Source organism: Delphinus delphis, chromosome 6 (genome assembly GCF_949987515.2).
Source record: "Delphinus delphis chromosome 6, mDelDel1.2, whole genome shotgun sequence".
NCBI lineage: Eukaryota > Metazoa > Chordata > Mammalia > Artiodactyla > Delphinidae > Delphinus > Delphinus delphis.
In genome coordinates this window covers 107,539,290-107,554,960 of record NC_082688.1, presented here as the reverse complement: position 1 = coordinate 107,554,960, position 15,671 = coordinate 107,539,290, and the positions used below count along the sequence as shown (strand labels likewise).

Sequence of the window (15,671 nt, the reverse complement as noted above, 5' to 3'; positions counted from 1 at the left end):
GTTATGTACAGTGAAAGAACCTTTACAGCCAAATAAAGGTGACAACACAAAGTAACAAAGAGCTTTATTTTCATGTCCTGGTTTCTTCTAGGTTTTGCTAACGACCTGGATTCCTGCACTGTTGAGCATGTCAACTGTCACAAACACGTCACCTTGGGGAGGAAACAAGTCGCTTTTTTCTAAAGCCCATGGACACACCGGGAAGGGGGCCAGCTCCCTGGTCCCCCCATTTCCCCTCCTTCTCCTGGCATCTCTGTCCCATGGGAAGGGTCCAGGCAGGAGGCTGAACCCGAGCAACACTCTCCTGTTACTGCCTCCCTCATCCCTGGATCCCTCTTGGGGAACCAAGAAGGATAATTCCCTTTTCCTGGTTCTCAAATGGAGGGACTTAACACCAGCCAATGTTTCAAAACCAAAACCAAACCAAACCAAACCAAACCCCTGCAAAGCGATGCTGGCTCAGCTCTCTTCCACTGGCTCTCATTTTCGCCGCCCCACTGTCACTCCAGGAGGTTTCCCCTTAACTGCCATCGCGATTTGCCTCATCTGTCAACAGTGGTGGGATTAGATAGGAAGAATTAACCAGAACTAGAAAAGAACAAAATCGGACCCTGTGGAAACTGCCTCAGCCTGAACTCCGGTGAGATGAACACCAACAGCACTGGCATCCCGACCCCACTCCCCCAATTCCTGTCCCCAGTCCCAAACCTGCCCACCACCGCTGTGGCGACACTCAGGCATCACGGTCCCTCAAGGGCAAGGCTCTGCATAGAAGGGGCCCGAGCACCCGAGGAGGGCGGCACCTGCTCTGGCTCGTCCAGCGACAACCTGGGCTGGCACTGGGGGCACCACCACGTGAGCCTCTGGAAGCCCCCTGGAGGTCCCAGTGCCTCCTTCACAACCTGGTGCCCAGCAGGGCACCACTCCTTCTGGTAGATCTGCGTGTGCTGCTGTCTGCCCTGGAACTTGCCCCGCAGCCAGCCTGCACTGAAGGCCACCACGTGGTCCACCAGGGCCTCGAGGCGCGGAAGACCCAGGAGTGAGCCGGGAGAAAGCGGGTGGATCCCAGCTCTGAACAGGACCTCGTTCTTAATGATGTTCCCTGGAAGGAGGCAGGGAGGGGACAAGGGAAGGAAAAAGGACACATCCATAAGGAAAGCTGGCCACATAATTAACAAAACAGAGCGCAGCTGATACGATGGCAGCGGAGAGCATCTCAGGAAGATCCAGCATGGCCGAGAAGCTCTCGGGCAAGCCTCACACTGAATCATCCGGCCCGTCTGCAAAGTAGTTGCTAACACTTACCCTTTAGGTTGTTGTGAAGACAAAATGACATAAAACTCACGCGTGGCCCATGTTACAGCAAAGAGATTAACAAAATGGGCTCCGGACCTGAGTGCCTGGCTGTGAATCCCGGCCCAACCAGATCCCGGCTACCTGACCCTGGTGAATTCCCTGCCTTCTTGAGGCTTCCGTTTCCTGGTCTGTAAAGCGGGGGTAGGTTCCCCGGTTTTTGTGGGCAGTAAATGAGAATTCTCACACACACATACAAATGCTGAGCACTGTGCTGGTACGTAGAGAGGAATCAGTAAATACTAGCTGTTATTATTATTTAAAATGTCAAGCATGATGCCTGAAATATAGAAAGTGTTTAGGAGGTATTATTATATTATTTTCCTACTCCTGCCTCATTTGCTGTGAAGTCAACCTCGACCTCTCCTTCCTGAATCAGTAAGTTTCTTCAAAATGTCCCAACAGTGCACTTTCTTTAACTTCTACTAGGCATTTATCACAGTCTATCTTTAGCTCCAGGGGGCTGAGTCCATGCTTGCTGGGTCACTAAACAACCCTCTCCTTCAGGAGAGAAGGTGAGCTCGGTGGAGGCCAGGCGTTTGGCACGTGTGGAGCAGATGGACAGGTGAAAAGGCTGCTCTTTCCAAGAGCTTCACAGTCACACAAAATTTCTCTCTAAAATTCGCCAGCAGACTACCTGCTTCATATCTCAGCTGTGCCCTTACAGCAATGTGTCTTTTGCTTTAGTTTCTTCATCTGAATGAAGGGAAAACTAGTAAGTGGCCATCTTGAGGAAGAGCAATAAGGATGAACCCACGTACCTGGCACAGTGGAGTCACCTGAAAAATGTCGGCTGTTCTGATTATCGTTTGTAACAACAGCCGGTTACACAGCATTTCTCTTGCTAATTTACCCCAAAGGCCGCTCCTGGAAGCCTGTGCTCCTCTGGGTGCAGGGTCTGCGTTTATCCTACTATACTTCAATTAAAAAATAAATTAGGGCTTCCCTGGTGGCGCAGAGGTTGAGAGTCCGCCTGCCGATGCAGGGGACGTGGGTTCGTGCCCCGGTCCGGGAAGATCCCACATGCCGTGGAGTGGCTGGGCCCGTGAGCCATGGCCGCTGAGCCTGCACGTCCGGAGCCTGTGCTCCCCAACAGGAGAGGCCACAGCAGTGAGAGGCCCGTGTACGGCAAAAAACAAACAAACAAACAAAAAATAAATTAAAAAAAAAATAAGGATGGAGGGGACGTGATCCCTGCCCTCTAGAAGGTCATGCTCCAATGTGGCTATCAGGCAGACTACGACTGATAATATAATTAGGGTAGGAGAGAAGTTAGAAATGGCCTGATCTACTCCCTCATTTTAAAAACGAGGGAAGTGGAGCTAAGGAGCCCAGGTGATCGTCCAGCATCACTGACACCAGTGGCGGGTGCCAGTTTCCTGCCTCCTGGACGAGGGACTTTTTCATTAGGTCGGTCAGCAGGACCACCCTCTGCCGTCATCATACCTAAGCCTGAGAAGTATCTCTGGTCCAACAGCGTATAGCAGACGGGCTGCTCCCGGCCCAGAGCTTCCAGGGCCTGTCCTCGATGGAATTTTTCCGACAAGATGTCAGAGGTGGGTCTGACCACCGGGGAAGAGGAGCTCCACACCATCCGACAGTTATAGAAGGCCAAGAAGCCGCCCCCGCCGAAGTGCAGGACCAGCCTGGGAAGAGAGGAGAGGTCACAGTGCACAGGGCTATGACAGCAGCATCAGGTCACACGTGCTCCCACTCCGCTCAGGATAATCTGGGGAAGCTAAGGTCCCAGAGGAGAACAGGGATGGCTCTGCCAGAATTGTTAAACTCTCACGGCCAAATGGAGTAATTAAAAGAAAATGGATACTCTCTCCTTTTTTCTGATAATAACAATACGTGTTGGCAGAAGACAACTTGGGACGTACAGAAAAGTCTCAAGTCCAGGAGGTGTGGCTATGGCACAAAGCAGGGCTTGTTAAGAAAGGAGGACAGAGAAACGGATGCCAGGTAGGCACCTCTCCCAGTCCCGGGCAAGATCTACCAAGAAAGACACATACACACACCGCCCCCAACAGGGACACAGGAGAAACCTCACGAACCCTGATAAGCAATAACGGGCTACTCTGTGAGGGGAGAGACTCGGGCTGCAGCTGGACTCCAAGACTCACGTATCTGACCTGGGTGGTATCTTATGTGAAAGTAAAGGGACAGCTTGAGAGGAACAGGACTCAGAAAAACACCTACGCATAGTACCTGCGGTAATTACTCAAGGAAAAGTACATCCCAACAGAAATTAAATCAGCAAGGATCTCAAGAGGAGGGGAGATGGAAAGGATGGATGGAAAGATTTGCACTGGACTCTGTCACGTCTACTGTGAGATCCGAGTGGCCTGCAATCATAACAGTGCACCTGTAATCCAAGTGTGAGGAAAGGATTCTCTGAACAAAAAGACACCTATATTAGTGTGTTTTTAATATTAATTAATTTAATTATACATAACTAACAGTGTAGTTAATTAACAATACGGAACTAAAATTCTAAACTATCTCAGCAGACACAAGAGATGGGGTAGAAATGGCAGGAAAGTACAGAAGTAGAAATATTTTAAAGGTCTCATCTCAGACGGAGGGGGGAAAGAGAGTGAGCAAAATACCATTGTTAATAATAAGGGAAGAGATTATTAATTTAATACTATTAAAAATTTGATAGTTATTAACTCAGGGAAAAAAACAGATATCATTTAAAGATAATATTATTACCAAAAGAATAAAGATGAATAGCAGTACCTCCAAATTAACAGAGGTTTAAAAAAAAAAGGAAGAAAAGAGACTTCCCTGGTGGCGCAGTGGTTAAGAATCCGCCTGCCAACGCAGGGGACACAGGTCCGAGCCCTGGTCCGGGAAGATCCCACATGCCGCGGAGCAACTAAGCCCATGCGCCACAACTACTGAGCCTGTGCTCTAGAGCCCATGAGCCACAACAAGAGAAGGCACCACAATGAGAAGCCCACGCATCGCAACAAAGAGTAGTAGCCCCCACTCACCGCAACTAGAGAAAGCCCGCACACAGTAACAAAGACCCAATGCAGCCAAAAATAAAATTAATTTTTAAAAAAAGGAAGAAATGTGATAAATCCAACAGAAAAAAGAAAACAAGGGACAATAAAACTACAAATGAAAGAAAATCCAAATAGCACAGTTAGCCCATTTCAAAACAAGGAGTTTGCATCTGAGTTTAAAGAGATACAAAAGCCTGCTATTTACTGTTTATAGCAAGCATACCTAAAATAAGTGAAAAAACAGACCTACAACTAAGTGGAAAAAAGACCAGGGGGTGAGCCAACCAAACATGGAGTGGCACTGTTAACATCAAAGAGAAGCAGAATTAGGGCTAAAGGCAGAGACAGGGTCCAGGATTGTTTAATAATGAAGCTGCAAAGAACCTTTGAGAGTCAGGGACCCTGATGCCTGGGACCAAGGGCAGCAAAACACAGAAACAAAAACGAAAGACAAGGAGAAACTCTATAAAACCACAACTAGCCTGGGGGACTTCAATGATCCTCTTCCCAAGTTTTGCATATTAAACAAAAAAAAATAAGCAAAGGGCTTCCCTGGTGGCGCAGTGGTTGAGAGTCCGCCTGCCGATGCAGCGGACACGGGTTCGTGCCCCGGTCCGGGAAGATCCCACATGCCGCGGAGCGGCTGGGTCCGTGAGCCATGGCCGCTGAGCCTGTGCGTCCGGAGCCTGTGCTCCGCAACAGGAGAGGCCACAACAGTGAGAGGACCGCGTACCGCAAAAAACAAAAACAGAGAAAAGCTGAGCTATCAAAACAATAACCTGTTCTTAACATTTACAGAATGTTTTTCTTTTTTTGTTTGTTTGGTTTTTGTCAGAATGTTTTACTTTTAATGAACATTCTATCTTCATTTATGTACACAAAACGTAAGCAAAGATCAATTATGTGTTTGGCTGCAAATCTTGATGCCAAAAGTAGAAAATTTACAGGCTGCCACCGTGATCGTAATCCAATAAAAAAATTAAAACAAAAAAAACCCAAAAAAGATGACCACAAACACTCAAAGATTTGAAAAATTAGGAAATAATCTTCCATGTGGTTAGTATACAAAACTATTAATTATTTGAAAGACCCACAAAGTAGATAAAACTCAGGCAAGCCTAATAAAGAAAAAAAGGGGGTGGGGCAGGCAAAGCAAAATATGCAACATGGAAGGAGTTATAACGTGACAGGAAGAGATTCAAAAATAAGTGAATGACATGAGTTCACTGTGTGGCAATAAATCTGAAGGCCTGCAGGACCAGCCTTGTTAGTGGAAGAGCGTTCCAATCGCCCCGGCTGGTGACCGGGTCCGGAATCAGCCCACGAGCCCAGCTTCGGGGCCATGAGAGGTTTCCTGGGGGTTTCGGGGAAAGCTCTCCTTGCTCATCTGAACTTTAGAAATGACCCTCTCTCTCCTCTCTTCCTCTTTTCTTGTGTGGATATAAGGCCTGGAACTGCAGGAGTCTCCTGCTGCTGGTCTAAGGACAAAAGCAACATGTGGCAAAGTGCAAAGTCAGGAGAATCACAAGAATGTGAAGCCAAAGGCTTGGACCTGCGTCAACGCCACAGCCCGCACTCCCTCTGAGCTTGTAATGTGGTTGACCCCTGAACAACTTGGGGGTTGGGACACTGACCCTCTGAATAGTTGAAAATCCACGCACGTAACTTGCAGCCGGCCTCTGTATCCACGGTTCCGTACCCACGGATTCAACCAACCTCAGAGTGAGTCGTGCAGCAATGTAATATTACTATTGAAAAAATCCCCGTGTAAGTGGCCCCGTGCGGTTCAAACCTGTGTTGTTCAAGGGTCAACTGTCTGTGAGTCAAAAGAATCTCCTCACCATTCCAGCCAGTCTGAGGTTTTCTTTTTTCTCTCTCTCTCTCTTTTTTTTTTGGCCTCACCATGCGGCTTGCGGGACCTTAGCTCCCCGACCCGGGATCAAACCCAGGCCCTCGGCAGTGGAAGCGCCAAGTCCTAACCATTGGACTGCCAGGGAACTCCCGATCTGAGTTATTTTTATTGTCCCAAGCATCTTACTGGCCTTACATAATACCATAAACAAAGACTGTAGTTCTGGACATGAAAAAATATATAATTACGAAACTAGAAAAGTATTTTGATTTGGAGGTAGAAGGAGCCTTCTTTAGCAAGAGGATAAAACTTAAGAGCTATCAAGGAAAATACTGACCACTCACTACCTACAAACTAAAAATCCTGAATGCCTAAAGGCACAAACACCATCAAAGGACACAGACAGGCTGGAAACACTAGCACCACACATGACAGAGGTTAACACACAAGGTCCGAAAGCCCCTACAAGTTGATAAAAAGGACACAAAAAACTCAGTGCTACCAATAAGAACGTTCATTCTCTCTGACCAGCAATGATTCCTCTGGGAATCTACACTAAGGAAAGAATCCTGAACATGGATAGAGCTTTCTGCACCGATATTCTCCTCAACATGAACAGACTGAAAACTGGGGCAATTCTGTCCCTAAATTCAGAGAGCACTAGTCAAGCCATAACGTGTTGTTCAGAGGCCTCCCAGCCTCAAGGGCTGTGCTTGTTGGGAAAGTACTCCCCGCTCTCTAAGCTGCCAGGTGGTCCCCATCCCTCTCTGGGTGCAGACCACAGTCGACCTGCCATCTCAGTGGGCAGAGGAGCGGGTTCTCTCTCCTAGGCGGCAGGCTGCTGGAGACCACCCAGCCTGCCCGCAGAGCCCGGCCCAGGCCCGCACAGCGGAGCCCTGGCGAACCCCACAGACCCCGCACAGCTGCCGACAGTCACAGCCCACGGCCTGCTCAACCACGCCTTACCTTGGAACAGGGTCCCTCCAGTCACCCCTCTTGTTTGCTTTCTTCGCTCTGGAGAACTCGTTCCCCCAAACGCTGCCAAACAAGCCAAAGCTGACCTGCAGCCACCTCTCGGCACCTCCTGCAGGGGTGTCTCCCCACAAACACCGCAGACCATCACCTCCACTGGGGACAGCATCGTCTCCTCCTGGGAACCGGGAGGACTGCTCAGAGACTTCCTGGTGGTGCCCGGCCTCTTCCTTCCACTCTTTTTGTAGAGGCTCTGACAGTGGGTTGTTGCCAGGGGACACGATTTCTTCATCTGGATCAAATCTAAGGAATAATTTCTTTCCATGGACCTAGAAAAAGATGAACATGATCTAAGGCTCTGCTATAGACTTATCTGTGTCCTCCCAAAATTCATGTGTTGAAATCAGCCCCCAGTGTGATGGTGTCTGGAGGTGGGGCCTCCAGGAGGTGATTAGGTCATGAGGGTAGAGCCCTCCTGAATGGGATTAGTGCCCTTATAAAAGAGACTTCAGTGGGCTCCCTCAACCCTTCTTCCACATGAGGACACAGCAAAACGATGGCTGTCTACAAACCAGGAAGTGGGTCCTCACCAGACACTGAATCTGCTGGCACCCTGACCTTGGACTTTCCATGCTCCAGACTGTGAGAAATAAATTTCTGTTGTTAATAAGCCACCTGGTGTGAGGTATTCTGTTACTGCAGTCAAAACAGACTGAGTCTTACCCAGAACGGGGAAGACTGGAAGAGGTGTATACAGACATTTATCCTAACGCAAATGTCTCCCCTCTTGCTTCTTCCATGAAACTTTCCCAACTTGAATATTTGGGACTTGCCTTTTCCTTTTTGCTCCAGCCATGTGGGCACTTAGTACATGGTTTTCAAAGTGATTAGAAGCAAGTGGAAGAATCAGCTCAGCAATGAAATAGATGCACGCTAGATGCAGGGCCACCCTAGAATACCTGAGGGGAAATACTCCCAATTTTTTCATGAATTAGCTAATAAGTAAATACTAATTGTCATTCCTGTATTCAATTCATAATACTTTTTCTTTGTTAGAAATAATCAGCATACCTACACACACACACCACACGCAAATTGACAGCAGCTAAAGACGACCCACTGTCAAATTCTGCAGCCCCCACCGTCCCCCTGAAATTGGATTTGATAGAAGGAATGGCCACACGAGACCTCACAGTCAAAAATGACGATCAACACGATTGCAGTAGAAGAAAATGAAAACAGAAAATGTGTGTAAAAGAATGTTCCAGCTGCTGAGTATTCTATCTCCATATTGCTAGTCCTGGCAGGTAATGTGTACATGGCCCGATTCCAGGATAAGCCTGTTCTGCAAGACCCGAAATTCAGGCAGTCTTTCCAAGAATTAAACCCCAAACATCTGGCATTCATAATGGAACTGCCTGTGATATTTTGACCCCCAAAGGTACGTACTTAAAGATCACCGTTCTGATGAGATCTCCAATTTGTCAATTAGTATAAAAGTTAACCACTGGAGCAGTCTTTTGAAGGCCTCTCCCCCAAAGGGGGCATTATCTTTCTAAATAATTCCAGAATAGCTTAGCTGCAAATCTGAGCACAGTTGTTTGCCGCCACACATCAGAAATGGCTTAACTGAGCTCACATAAAAACCCGGGCAAGGAATTAAGCAGGCATAAGAGAATCTGCTCCAGGCAACACTTTCTCGGTGCAACTCACCCACGCTGGAATAAGGCTGATGAAAATATCTGTCAGATGACCCTCAAGGTCAAAACATTTACCAGGTCAAAAGGCCTAGGTCAGGAGACCCTTGCACCCTTCCCAACAATGGCAATTTCCGCCGTCCCTCTTTTAAATTCCTCTGACGCTATGGATAGTTCAGTTCTAACTGCTAACTGGGTTTATACAACGTGCCAGACAGCGTGCTAGGTGCTGAGGGTCACACAGAGGAGTGAGTCTCTGCTCCTTCCCTCAGGGAATTCAGGATTTAAAAGGAATGAAGTTCTGACACAGGTTGTAACAGGGATGAACCTACGAAACATTATGCTCAGTGAGAGAAGCCATGGCATGATTCCAAGTATGTGAAGTGCCCCCCCAAAAGGGAAATCTGTAGGATAGAAAAGAGAGTAAAATGGTCGCTTAGGGCTGGGGGTGGAGAGTTGGGGTGAAAGAAAGGACTAATGGGCACGAGGCTTCTTTTGGGGGTGACGAAATGTTCTGAAGGTGATGATGGTGATGGTTGCACAACTCTGTGTCAAGAAACTGAATTGTACACTTGAAATGGGTGAACTGGATGTGATGTGAATTACACCTCAACAAAGCTGTACATATTTTTTAATTGGAGGACTGATATAAAGTCTAAGTATACAGTGGGATTTGATCTCCAGATGTCCCACCCACCCAGACTAGGATGGGACAGAAACATTAACAGGCGGAAAGGACTCAGTATTTACCTCCCACCCCTAATGCTTTCTTAGGCAGCTCTGGAGTGTGTGCTCTGCAAAATGAGAGGCTAAAACAAAAGAGAAGATGATATGGGACCAAGTGTGGAGAGACTGCTGGCTGCCTCCCAATATCCCTCTCTCCCCTTGTCCCTACCAACAAATCTACTGATTTACAGGAACGTCAACATACTCAGCTAAAAACCTACGTCTCCCAGCCTCCCTTACAGATGGGGAAGCCAGTGAGATTGTGCAGGAATGGTCAAATGTGGTTTCCACGAAATCTCTTTAAAATGGATGAACCAGTTTCCAGCTCTCTCCTGCCTTTTCTTTCTGCCTGGAATGTGGATGTAATGGCTGGAATCCCAGCTGCCATGTTATCATCATCATCATGAGGATGAGGGCTAGACCCCAGGGAGAGAAGAGCAGGAGCTTGGGCCCCAGTGATCTTGCATCACTCCTACACCATCCTGGACTGCCTCCTCTGGACTTCCCATTATGGGAAGGGGGAAAAAAACCTCCTGACTTGTATAAGCCACTCTTCTGAGTCTGTTATGAGCAATTATACATAATTCCTGACACAGAAACTGGAGAGCTTATAAGGAAGGACAGTGAAGGGCCATGCCAGATAAACAGCCGGCACAGAGTGGAGCCAATTTTCCTCTGCCTCACGAGCCCACCCTGCTCATTCCACCTCCATGTTTGAATCTGTAACTGATTCTCAAACTTGAAATGCCCTTTCTTCTCCTTTTGACCCACTTAAGTCCTCCATCCTTCAAGGTCCAACTCAAGTCCCATCTCCATCATGAAGGCTTTTTCTCCAGGCCACGGGACCTCTTCTATGTCGAGGCCCCCAGCTGGGCCTTAATCACACGCTCCCTTCCTCCATTCATTGTTACCTAACAGCTTCCCATTTAGGGACACAGGTCTAAACTTCCAAATTCAACTCTCAGATCCTGAGAACAGGACCCACGGACAGAGGAACAGAAAGGGAGCCCACTGATAGGGACCCAAATGCCAGGCAGCTCCCCAAGGCCACCTCCCTTAGGCTTCTGGGCTCCCAACACTGACCCCTGCCTTGGTTTACTGGGAAACCAGTGCCCAGATCCATCTCAAGGCTCCCTTGCCTCACATTCTTCTGTCCACTCAGCTACTGAGTAAATATTTTCTGCAAGCCAGCTCTGTGAAGGCAGGTGCTAAGATCCCGGCCACTGGGACCCAGAGGCAAAGGGACATTAATCCTGTCCTGCAAACTCTGCAGGACAGTCTGGACATAGAGCCCAGGTGCTCTCACGGGAACAGCACAAACCTGGAGGTCAGGGGGCCTGTGCTCCAGTCTCTGTCCCTTGCTAGCTATGTCGGCTTGGGCTAACCGCTCCCCCACCTGAGCCCCACCTCCAAATGCAGAAAACACACATGAAGGTGTAGCAGACCTCTTCCAGACCTCTCCCAGTTCTAACCAAGAATGGTTTTATAGCGTGTGTGTGTGTGTGTGTGTGTGTGTGTGTGAGTGAGAAGGGCAAGGTGGAAGACAGAGAACTAGTATTTACTGACCACCTATTATGTGCCAGGTGTGTGTGTGTGTGTGTGTGTGTGTGTGCGTGTGTGTGACAAGGGCAAGGTGGAAGACAGAGAACTAGTATTTACTGACCACCTATTATGTGCCAGGTGTGTGTGTGTGTGTGTGTGTGTGTGTGTGTGTGTGCGTGTGTGTGAGAAGGGCAAGGTGGAAGACAGAAAACTAGTATTTACTGACCACCTATTATGTGCCAGGTGTGTGTGTGTGTGTGTGTGTGTCTGTGTGTGAGAGAAGAGCAAGGTGGAAGACAGAGAACTAGTATTTACTGACCACCTATTATGTGCCAGGTGTGTGTGTGTGTGTGTGTGTCTGTGTGTGAGAGAAGAGCAAGGTGGAAGACAGAGAACTAGTATTTACTGACCACCTATTATGTGCCAGGTGTGTGTGTGTGTGTGTGTGTGCGCGTGTGTGTGTGTGTGTCTGTGTGTGAGAGAAGGGCAAGGTGGAAGACAGAGACTAGTATTTACTGAGCACCTATTATGTGCCAGGCATAAAGTCGGCTTAATTCAACAATTTTAACTGGTAGGTGTTTATCCCCATTTTACAACTCTAGCAGACACTAGAGCTAAGAGGTTATGTAACTTGCTTAGAAACACACAGCTAAGAAGCAGCAGAAATCCTTGGTTTTTCTACCGCCAATTACCAAATGCCTCCTAAGTGCCGAGCACTCAGTTAGGTGCCAGGAATACAATATTGCGCCCTGTTTACTTGTCTCCTCCACTCAACAGGCAGGACAAATTCAGCAGTGAGCATCCAACAAGAGGTACAGGGTGCCCGGGAAGCACAGCAGAGTCTCTTCTCCAACTCAGAGCAGGCAGGGCAGGCTTCTCAGAGGATGTGATGGCAAGGCCGAATCCAGGAGACCAGGAATTACCATGGTAACATGAAGGGACAGGAATGGGGGTGGAGCTGGGAGAAAAAGGAAGACCTGCCCGCACAGGTGAGCAGCACGTCACCATGAAGGACTGTGAGAGGAGCTCTAGATAGTTCAAAATGATTGGAGAGAGATCTGGGGCAGGGTGAACTGCAGGCCAGAGAGGGAGGCATGAGTCAGACCACAAAGAGCTCTGCAAGCCCCTTAGGGCAGGGGTCCCCAACCCCCGGTACCGGGCCGGGCCGGGCCGTGGCCTGTTAGGAACCGGGCCGCACAGCAGAAGGGGAGTGGCGGGCAGAAGAGCGAGCGAAGCTTCATCTGCAGCTCCCCGTCGCTCACATTACCGCCTGAAGCATCCCTCCCCACCCCACCGCCCCCGCCATCCGTAGAAAAACTGTCTTCCACGAAACTGGTTCCTGGTGGCAAAAAGGTTGGGGACTGCTGCCTTAGGGAATTCTGACTCATGCTCAGAGCAAAGATGAGTCAGGCTGAAACCCAGATCAGAATGCTATGCTCTTTCCTCACCTCCTTGCTGGCCCCATAGAATTAAACACAGTTTCCAAACAAGGTGCACATCAGTCTGTCGGAGTCACCACCACCACTCCAGACGCTGAATGTGAATACCCAGCTCGTGCACATGTATTTTTTATAGTTCCACAGGCTACTGTGCTGCTCACCCGAGGCTGAGAAATGTCAGAAGGGGAGCTGCGTGGACTCCCAGCATGGTCGCCTCAGGCTCCAGGAAGTGACAGCATGAAAAGTCTTGAGATAAATTTAGGGGCGGTACAAGGTGTGCTGATGGAGTCGGCCCGCTGGGGTGAGCTGTGGAACGAGCCCGTCAGAAGATGATGAACTCACCTGGGTGTCCTGCAGCCACAGGGACTGGAAGCCCGCAGGGTTCAGCTTCTTACTGCTGCCCCCTGTCTTGACCACCTGCTGCCCCACGAAGGGAGAGACCAGATGGTGAAACTTCCTCACAGACGGCCCCTCCGGCATCCCTGCAGGCAGAAATGTGGAAAAGAGGCCACTGACTTAGCTGGTTTCTCTAGCATTTCTGATGGGTGCCAAGCTCCACACAGCCGTTTTTTGGGTTTTTTTTGCCATCAACTTTAAGAGCATATACGGCCAAAAAGGCAATGTGCTGGGAAGGGGGGGGTCGGATCAAAGAGAAAGCCCCGGTGCGGCAGGCTGTGAGCCAGCTTCCTGAGGACCGTTGCCCCATCCCAGCCTCTCTCGCCTTTCTTCAGGCAGCACCAACAGTGTGCCAGGCATCACACCACAAGCGCCCTCCGCTTTGATCCTGTGGCAGCCTGGACGGGAGCCCACCCTTGTTACTTGTTTCCTGGACTGTGGTCCTAACTCATCTCCAGGCTTTCTCTGTCCTCCTTCTGCCTCCCCAAACCAATCATTCCAGCCCACTGCTGCTGCTTTATCTCCCCTCTTTCAGTGGCGAGATGGTCGAGGTAGAGAAGGCTGTAAGGGACACAGACACAGACGCAGATCCAGCCCTGCCAGGATCACCCTGCTAGTAGCAGCACTGCGTATGTGACAACAATGCAGGGCTCAGAATCATGACAGGTGCAGACACAGGGTCATATCAGGTCAGATCAGGGAGCCGCCACATCCGCCTTACCTAGAGAAGATTATCCCTGGTAACTGAGAAACAGCTGGGGCTCCATTTTAACCGTGATGTAGGGTGACCTGTGACGCCCACCTCTTCCTGCCCAAATCATCCAAGTTCACTGCGAGCTTGTGCGGGAGGCATTCATACGTTTGGGCCTGAGCGCTCGGCACCCCAGCTTCTAAGACACAGAAGGCATTCCCCCCACCCTTACCCTACTTATCCACCTGTTTCCTCACCTGCACAAGACTGCAAGTTATGATGAAAACCCAAAGAACTAAGCAGTTTCCTGGCACAGTGGTAGCTACTGCATTTCAGTAACTTTAAGTAATATTTAAAAATCTCTGAAATGGCGGTGCCTCTCACAGTCCATGCTTTCTCAGAGTTTAATTAGCAGCACGTTCCATAATATGTACTTTTAATTTGATGGTGCTTTAAACTCACTAAAATGAGGTACAATTGCCCCTAATCAGACCTTCAAGTCACTCGAGAGGCTCTCCTGACAAAACTGCGGGGCTGCAGGAAGACCGGCCACAGTGCAGCCGACCTGAACCTCTACCAGCTCTGCGCCCTGGTCTCTCCAACCGTGGAAGCTTCTGGAAAAGCTCCCCTCTGAAATGCCTCTGACGCTTAAAATCTTTCGACACAAGGGCATGTTTCTTTCTCGGGTTTATTTATGGAGATGGAAAGCTGGGCAGCGAGCTGCCTCTACCACAGCCTTAAAAGATAAGAAGCCGAAGGGACACAGGTCCCGAGGGGACACCCCGCGCACCCTCGTTAACCGAGGGTTAACGGGGTAAGGGGCTGGCTAGCGGACCACACTGACAGAGGAGAGGGCGTCACCGCCGCCCCCGGGAGAGTCTAAAATGCCTGCTTTGCCCAGCGCCTTCTCGGGGTGATGCGGGGGAGAAGCGGGCGCAGAGACGGGACTGACGGTCAGTGCAGTGGCCTCGGTCGGGGGGGGGGGGGAGAAATGTTAAAAAGTGGTAAACAGCCAAAAAAGAAAGAAAAATTCAACCCGGGCTGCGGGTTTCCATGAGGGACGCTTCTAAAAGGTTCGGTAACTGAGTTTTCACGCCGGTAACAAGGTGACGAGGGTAAAGCTGGGGAAAGCCCTGCTTTCCGACGGAGGAGGTGGACCCGCTACAGCCAAGGACGCGCCGCTCCGCCCCCTCCCCACCCGCGCACGTCCCGCGACGCCGCAGCGGGACTCGTGGCGGGACTTACCGGCTCCTCGCCCGCAGACGCCGGGACCCCAGCGCCTGCGAGGCCCGCAGACCGCCTCCGCGCGGGCCGTGGAACACCCGGCGCCCCGTGTGCGCGCGGGTTGCTCCCGGGGTGCGCGCTTGACTCTGTCGTAGGCAGGCGGGAGAAGCAGACCTCTCACTGGAGTTGGGGAGTGGGTAGAGCGAGGCTCCTCCCTCGAGGGGGTGGGGTAGCTCGGGGCTCCGCCCCCCGGTGAGCGTAGGAGGCGGGGCTCGCCCTGCGTGGGTGGGGTTCGGGATTTCGTTGTCCAAACAGGTGCGGGGCTCTGTCCTGGGAGGCGGGAGGGGGGGGGGGTCTCGCCCTTGGGAGAGCTGGTGAAGGTGCGGAGCTCCTCCCCTAAGGAGGTCGCTGGACGCTGGGCCAATGCCGAGTGTCGCGGCTAAAGGGTGGAGAGAGAGTGAGTCTGAGCAGATGCGGGGGAAGAAGCAAACCGCGTTTGGAACGTTTATTGTCTTACGAAGATAGAGAAAATTAAGTTGCTGAATAGGAGAACTTTAGGTGGTCAGGCAAAGGCAAGCCTTTGGTTTTGCTGGGCCTCCGAGCCCGGCGAGGTAATTGTGAAAAGGAAACAGGTTGTCAAGAAATCTCATGAAGTTTTTAAAGGGTGGGATTTTTTTTTTTTTACTTTATATGATTTGAATATTATTATTTGAATTTTTACCATAAGCAAATTTTGCTTTAAAGGTAATATTAAATTTTCCC

General features: G+C 49.9%; 1 protein-coding gene across 1 annotated transcript; it reads right to left on the bottom strand.

Annotated features, from left to right (window-relative positions):
* Positions 1 to 33: 33 nt before the first annotated feature.
* NEIL2 (nei like DNA glycosylase 2) lies at positions 34 to 15,085 on the bottom strand. The gene is made up of 5 exons (XM_060015268.1): positions 14,931 to 15,085; positions 12,941 to 13,080; positions 7,189 to 7,523; positions 2,800 to 2,999; positions 34 to 1,102 (listed from the first exon to the last, which is right to left on the bottom strand). The coding sequence occupies exons 2-5, from the start codon at positions 13,076 to 13,078 to the stop codon at positions 741 to 743; spliced, it is 1,035 nt and encodes a 344-aa protein (XP_059871251.1). The 5' UTR covers positions 13,079 to 13,080; positions 14,931 to 15,085; the 3' UTR covers positions 34 to 740.
* Between the last annotated feature and the right edge of the window lie 586 nt (positions 15,086 to 15,671).